The sequence below is a fragment of the Microtus ochrogaster genome, unplaced genomic scaffold, assembly GCF_000317375.1.
Source record: "Microtus ochrogaster isolate Prairie Vole_2 unplaced genomic scaffold, MicOch1.0 UNK1045, whole genome shotgun sequence".
Classification (NCBI taxonomy): Eukaryota; Metazoa; Chordata; class Mammalia; order Rodentia; family Cricetidae; genus Microtus; species Microtus ochrogaster.
The window spans coordinates 1-7,305 of NW_004950143.1; the positions used below are offsets into that span (position 1 = coordinate 1).

At 39.1% G+C, this 7,305-nt stretch overlaps 1 protein-coding gene across 1 annotated transcript; it reads right to left on the bottom strand.

Annotated features, from left to right (window-relative positions):
• On the bottom strand, positions 1 to 7,299 carry LOC101998133 (histone deacetylase 2). Its single transcript, XM_005372304.2, has 7 exons — positions 7,213 to 7,299; positions 4,169 to 4,309; positions 3,792 to 3,900; positions 3,118 to 3,248; positions 2,623 to 2,778; positions 705 to 762; positions 1 to 94 (listed from the first exon to the last, which is right to left on the bottom strand). The coding sequence occupies exons 2-7, from the start codon at positions 4,257 to 4,259 to the stop codon at positions 64 to 66; spliced, it is 576 nt and encodes a 191-aa protein (XP_005372361.2). The 5' UTR covers positions 4,260 to 4,309; positions 7,213 to 7,299; the 3' UTR covers positions 1 to 63.
• Positions 7,300 to 7,305: the final 6 nt, after the last annotated feature.

Here is a 7,305-nt window from a genome sequence, read left to right on the forward strand (position 1 = left end):
AAAGGTTTATTAGCCCAGTATCGTCTCACTTTTCAAGAGGATCCTTACGTTGGGGAGTCAAATTCAAGGATTGCTGAGTTGTTCTGACTTGGCTCTGTTGAAAGAAGTAATGTAAAATCTTAAAAATAGCACTCTTGGTTTAAGAGTACTGACCTAGCTGCTGATCAAGCCTTGTAGATTTATGCAAGTACTTTAGTGTTGATTCTGAGCTATCGAAGTCTCAATTTCCTAATCTTTTGGTAGCTTTACAACTAAGCATTCCAAATTATCCTTAAAACTTAGCATGTAAACATGTGTGGGCAAGCATGCATGCTTGCTTTTGACACAGAAGCTCACTCTTCAGCTTAGATTGATGTTTTAAAATTCACTATGTAGCTTAGTCTGGATTTAAATTCATGGCAAATCCCCAGCCTCAGCCTCCACACCTAGTTAAACATGCATTCTGACAATGAAATTCTCCAGCAGGCTTCATGTTAAATCTCCCAACACCGAATCTTCCAAGCACAGAAATTTGAGCGCTCTGCAAACCATGATCACAAACATAAAGGCTGAGGAAAAATAGTCCAGGACACAATACCCCACTGAGAAGACACAGTCTCGTGAAGGATGATGTTCTCTGGGTTATCCCAGCATGTAAAGCATACATGACTCCCCCAAACACACGTATTCCCGCTACAGTCTCTGAGGGAAGAGGCATCGCTCACCCTTTGGTATCTGTTTTTTCACCACTGCTGTCCTTGGATTTGTCTTCTTCCTTAACATCTAAAGACAGAAGGAAAAGATTAAAACCTAATTTGAAATACATAAATATATTCACTTTATCTTAAAATAAAAACAGCTGCACTAAGCTCCCTACTCAGGATCCCATGACTAGAAAGCGTCCTAAGGTTCCGAGCTGAGTGATGGCACTGTTAAAGGGATGATGTGCTAGCACCCACTCTAACTTCCGGTTCTGAAGCAGCACAGCATTGCAGGTACTGTGAAGACCTTCAGAGTAGAGTAGAGCACCAGTCAGGAGAGCTGCCAGTAGGGAAGGACACTGAAATGAGATCCCAAAGGATAAGCACAACTCTCCATGGGTAAGAGTGCAGTGTATCTTCCGAAGGCAAGAAGGCAGTGGTTAAGACAGCAGGAGTTGAAGACGAATGTGTCTGCCGTAAGAAGACACATGATCCTAAAGGCAAGCAGAAGCCAGCTATCGTCCTCCAACGTCAGAGCCTGGCTGGCAGCAAACACTTCTTCTGAGCTGTCCTGCTGGCCCACAAGAACTACATCCCATTGTTCTGACCTATAATTTTCAGCTACCACTAAATTGAATTTCCTAAGTTAAAATATAGTAATAAAAGTACTTTGCCAGATGTGTGGAGTGTTTTCTCCATGGACAACAGTTATGAAGCAATGGCCTAAGGACAAGGTGTAGGGACATCAGCATCTCAGGTATTACAGATACTGTGGGGGACTCATGCAACTTTCATACACATGTGAGTGCTGAAAAAGAGAATTTTACTACACTTTAGTTTTTGGTTAATTTTGGCTGCTGAACTTTTACTCCTAGTACCAAAGCCATGGCAGGTTCTTATTCTAGATTTTGGCTTATACATTTTTGTCTTTTTCTGTTTAAAGTAACACTAATTTTGTCTAAAATAGTAAGAGACAATTTACCCTATCACTTTCCTATTTGGAAGAAAGAGAAAAATGCGGAAGATATTTTAAAATAGAAACTGAGTTGGATGTGGTGGTACACAACTGTAATGCTAGCACTCAGGAATCTGGGGAAGGGCAATGGCATGAGGTTGAGGCTAGCAGAGTAAGTGACCAGACAGCCAGGTCTACATGCTGAGCCCTGATGATCAACAGGGCACCCACACCTCGCACTCATTACCACTGTCAGTATGAGGAAAAGCGTTTAAGAGGCTCCTTCCCATTCCTTAACCATGTAGAGTTTCGCACAGTAACCAGAGAAGAAAAATCCCATAAGGAGGTGCTATAATGACATGCTAAGTAAAACATTGAACACACGAAGACATCAGAACCGTCCTTCGCAACCCAGGTCCTCGGTCCCTTTCTATATTTCTTGCTTTATCTTCTTCAGTTCCTAAAGAGTTTAAAGTGATTTTTCAAAGGACAATGGAACTTAACCTTTGCTTCATTAAGACAACTTTGAATAGCTCAAAATTATCTTAGAATTTTTGCTCTGAACCAGGTGTACTGGCATATGCCTCTAATCCCAGAACATAAGATGAGGCAGGAGGATCACTGTGAATTCAAGCCTACCCTAAGCTACAAAAAATAAGATGCAGTTCTGCTCAAAGGACCAATGTTTACAACTGCTCCATCTTTCCCTTTGCCCCATGTATTCGCCATTCTGCGACATGGGTCCGTGTTAACAAGGAGATAAAAGTTCTGTATCACAAAAAAAATATGAGCACACACACATGATAAAACTTTAAAAAGAATTCTGAAAGCATTAGACAGCAAACATTAGAAGTAAACATCATTTACACAAGGAGAAGGTACCTCATGAGCGCATCCACCCTGACCCTTGTCAGGATCCTATGGGATCTCCTAAAAGCTACAGTGCAACTCTTAAGCAGTGAAATATTCACCAAACTAGAAACTGACCTGTTTTTTTGTCCTCTGTCTCCTTCTTGTCTTCTTCAATCCTAGCTTTCTTTGCTCCCTTCTTATGATCAGCAACATTTCTACGGCCTCCTTCACCTTCATCTTCCGAATCTGAGAATTCTTCATCGCAAGCTATCCGCTTGTCAGACGCACGAACTGATACACAACAGCACAGGTTCAACAATCATTTCATATATTATACATATATAAGCAGTTACAACATTCAAGTCAGCCCACTGAGCACAAATGGAATATTTTCCAAATATACCAAGTGCCGAAGTTCTGAACATAGCCCTATCTGTGTATTCACACACAATAAAATTGTTAATATTAACTCGGCTTTGAGATATCAGGAAACTAAATCTACACGTAATTAAAATGGAGAAAAGGACAATCACAACATGTGTTAGTGAAACATGCCTGTGTACCTTCAGTTCTAAGTCTTATGATGATGAACCAAAAAAGTGCAAAAATAGGTGTCAAGGGTTTTCTTACTAGAAATCCTCTTGTCTGGGTCTTCCCCATCCTCATCCCCACTTTCTTCATGAACAGCATCTTCTGGAATAGCTTGCATCTGAACACCAGGTGCATGTGGTAACATTCGAAGATTTTCAAATAAACGCTGTCTAAATGACACAATTTATTACACAAAACCACTTTATGTAAAGTTCCTGTTATAAACAGGTGGAAAATTAAACAAAAACCATCACCTTTCATTTAGTTAACTACTGAATGAACAATAAACATCAATTCTTTGCACATACTCACTAAATGAACCCACGGTTCAAGAGATAAGCACTAATTCATTCATTTAATGATAAGGCAACAAGTACAAATGTCCACTCTCATACAACTAGTCTAGGGAAGAGAGGACACAGCCCATACTGATGTATGTTTCTACATTTCTTAGAGACAAAGCTCTAACAAAATGTTTCAAATAATACAAACAAAGCAAGAAAGGGGAAAATTTAGTGCCCTTGGCAATTTTGAAATGCATTTGAATAAAAATATTTATTTATAAAGGTTGTACATTTGTGTTCATACAGTAGATCAAAAACATCAATATTCTTAAATACTTTTAAAACACAGATGCACACACCTAAAATAACGTCCTCTATTTGACCTTCTAAAGTTTCCTAAACTTTCATTAACATGAAATGACTTCTTACTTTATCTTTTCCATATATTCTGGAGTGTTCTGGTTTGTCATGTTTGATGGACTAATATGCAGTTTGAAGTCTGGTCCGAAATACTCAAAGTAATCATTATATGGCAACTCTATTGAAAACAATGAGAAACAAGTTACATATCAAAAGCTTGGTTTCTACTATGAGCTAACAAACACAATCCAGATCCAGATCCAGAGAGCTATTCCCATAGGAAAGCTTAAGAGTGAACACACAGGAAATGCTGTCTTGTAGATTTGCAACCTAACCGTTCATCCACCAGAGGAAACTGCACATTCTGGGGTATGGCTGCAGACGCTCCCATTCCTCCATTTGTACATATTGGATGTTCCTGTGGACACTACAACTTGAACACTTACCATTAGGAATTTCACAGTCAAGGGCAACTGCGGTCTCATACGTCCAACATCGAGCAACATTTCGGATTGTGTAGCCACCTCCACCAAGCATCAGCAATGGCAAGTTAAAAGTTTTTACTACTTCTACACATTTAGCATGACCTAAAACAAAGAAGATTTGTGTAACAACAAAATATGTATTTTGTAGCAACTTAAAAGATAACCTTAAAAATGATAAAAACAAACAAAATTTTACTCAACCAAAATAGGGTTTCTAGACAGCGAGGCACAGTGCCTCATGCCAGTGAAAACATCTCTAGAGGCTGAGGTAGGGGGATCAGAATTTGGAAGCCAGTCTGACTATAAGGTGGGGGGAAGGGGGTGATGACAGGACTTTTGGCAACAAATAACTACATTAGTGATAGAACATGCACACAGAATATTCCTGAGAGATGGCATAAGGGAGAGAAAAGTCATAGCAATGAAAAACAAGACAAATCTAAACTGTTTCCCTCTCCCACACAGGTATGTGTGGCTGAATTATGGAAGGCTAGACCGTACAGTGTGACTACAGACTGTCTTTATGTGCTGTATTAGGGATCATTTTCTTAACTTGCCCAAGACTACAACCCTAACATAGGCACAAGTTATGAGTTACCAGTAACTTCTGAGGCCATTAGCATTCAGGTACGTTAACTCAATCATTAAAGAAAGAAAACCCCTTAGTGATGACAATAGAAATAGGAATATTTTCCCCACTCCTTATTGGTTTTAGCTTTAATTTAAAAAAAATCCCTTTGCATGACTTTTGCCTGGTACTTGGATGGTGGCTACTCTAGGCATAGATGATCAGTAAGTTATAGTCTTTGGGTCTGGTTAATTTCAGTGTATGATGGTTTTTCTGTTTTGTTTTTGCAATTTCTATAACAAAGTTTAAAACACTGAAAAAAATTAAAATGGCATAAAATCCCTATTACCTAAAGAAGTTTATTTTTAATGTTTAGTTATCTGTTTTCTTCATGTAATCGTCAACCAGGCCTCTCCTGCTGGAACAAGTGTTTCAGATAGAACCATGTGGACCACAGTAAAGACAGAAGTTACTTTACAGTCTGCAGGAAAGAGCAGGTAACACCTAGCATCCCTTCCTACCATCCAGCCCAGGCTGGTGGTGACTATTTTATAAAGTGAAGGCTAGAATTCCTAAGAGGAAGCATGGAAAAGAACACAATTAAGGTGGAGTGAGTTGGACATCAGTGGCTGACTGATTTCACTAGGCCTGGGAGTATGTAGTTGAAGTTTAGAAAACTGTATTCTAATTCTGAAAATGGAATTACAAATATCCTTAGGTGCTTTACACAAATGAACTGCTTACCTGCTAAAATACAAGATATACTGTGTGAGTCAAATGCAGTTTATAATGAAAGGTATTAAATAAATACAAACACCGAAAATTTCCATCACGTCGGCAAACACTGACAGTATCCGCTAGAATTGGGATTACTGCTCATTGATAGAGTATAAGTCCCTAGCACCAAGAAAGAAGGGTACATCAGATTGGTCACTTCAGGAAACTTATATCTGCTTTGACACTAGACAGTTTTTTTATAACACTTGAGAGGCAACATCATAACAGTGCTGTTAACTGAATACTGACCTACCAAGAAAGCAAACAACTAATTTTGTGTTGACCAACTCAATACAAAGTAGAGTAACAGACTATAACACATTCTTAAGACTGGTCTGCAGCATGCAAGCATTAAGTAGTCGTTAGTATCTAGATTTAGTTACGTTAAAAGTTCTATTTTAGAATTGTTTATATCTTATAAGAGAATTCAAAACAAGATGTCTTCATTTAAAGTTACTTGCTACCTCAAAATTCATATGGAAAAAAAGACGCTACCATAATATATGCAATGTGCATGGTAAGTCATTTCTAATCCAAACATTAACTATGAAGGCTTATTCTTTAAAAATATTTATTCTAAGCCAGACGTGGATAGCACATGCCTCTAATTCCAGCACTTGGGAGGCAGAGTCCCATGGATCTCTGAGTTCAAGGCCAGCATGGTCTATAAAGAAAGAAAATTCCAGTACAGCCAGAGCTACACAAAGAAACCCTGTTTTGAAAAACAAAAACAAACAAAGTGTTCCACCATAATGTGAGGTAGCAACAGAGCAGGAAATGGAGGACACACTGATCAGGGAGATGCAATAAACAGAAGCAGCATTCCATGCCCACTAGACCTGTGAGGACACAGTCCAAACAGGAGATCAGAAGACCATTCTTAGGTCAGCGACAGCACCCGATATAGCTGAGCATAATTTATTCAGAAATTCAGTTCAGAAATGAGCAAAGGGAAAACTAAACAAGCAAGCAAGCAAGCAAGCAAACAAACAAACAAAAACTCAGCAAAAAGATGACTTGTACAAGTAGGGAAACCTGCTAAGCTAAAAAGTCCTGCTGCTGTTAAGCAATGACCTCCCCAGTCCCATTCTTACATCTAAGAACAGATTTGGGAAGGGTGCATGCAGATCAGAAAAAATCCTTGCCTCTGTAACAGCAAATAAATAATTTAGTCAGATAACAAAGACAGGTTTTCTGGAAAAATTGATATAACTGATAAGAACATTGACTACTGCTACTCCTGCCCCAGTTAGGATGGCAACAAACTATTCACGGATAAATGCATAATTATACATAAATATGGAACATGGAAAGTACTTGCTGAGAAACAAGATTAACTAACCAGTCAGCCACATACCCCACACCCCCAGAAAAGAAAAAAAAAATCCATGAAAACACAAGTACAAAGTTTCACATCAAGTTGGCAAGCAAAAGATAACAAAAGAATTTTTTTCTCACATATATACACTGTGTATATACAATGCCCGGTACAGTGGAAATCAGGAGTGCTAGATCCCCTGGAACTAGAATTACATTTGTTTTGGAGTCACCATGTGGGAGCTGGGAATTGAACCCAGGTCCTCTGCAAAAGGAACAGGCGTGTTCTTAACCATCTCTCCAGCAATTAACAACAAGAACTTTCATGGGAAGTAGTGCTCACCTTTGACAGTGAGATTGAAGCAGCCAAGCCTATCACCAGACAGCGAGTCTGCACCACACTGCAGCACCACAGCACTGGGCTGGTACATCTCCA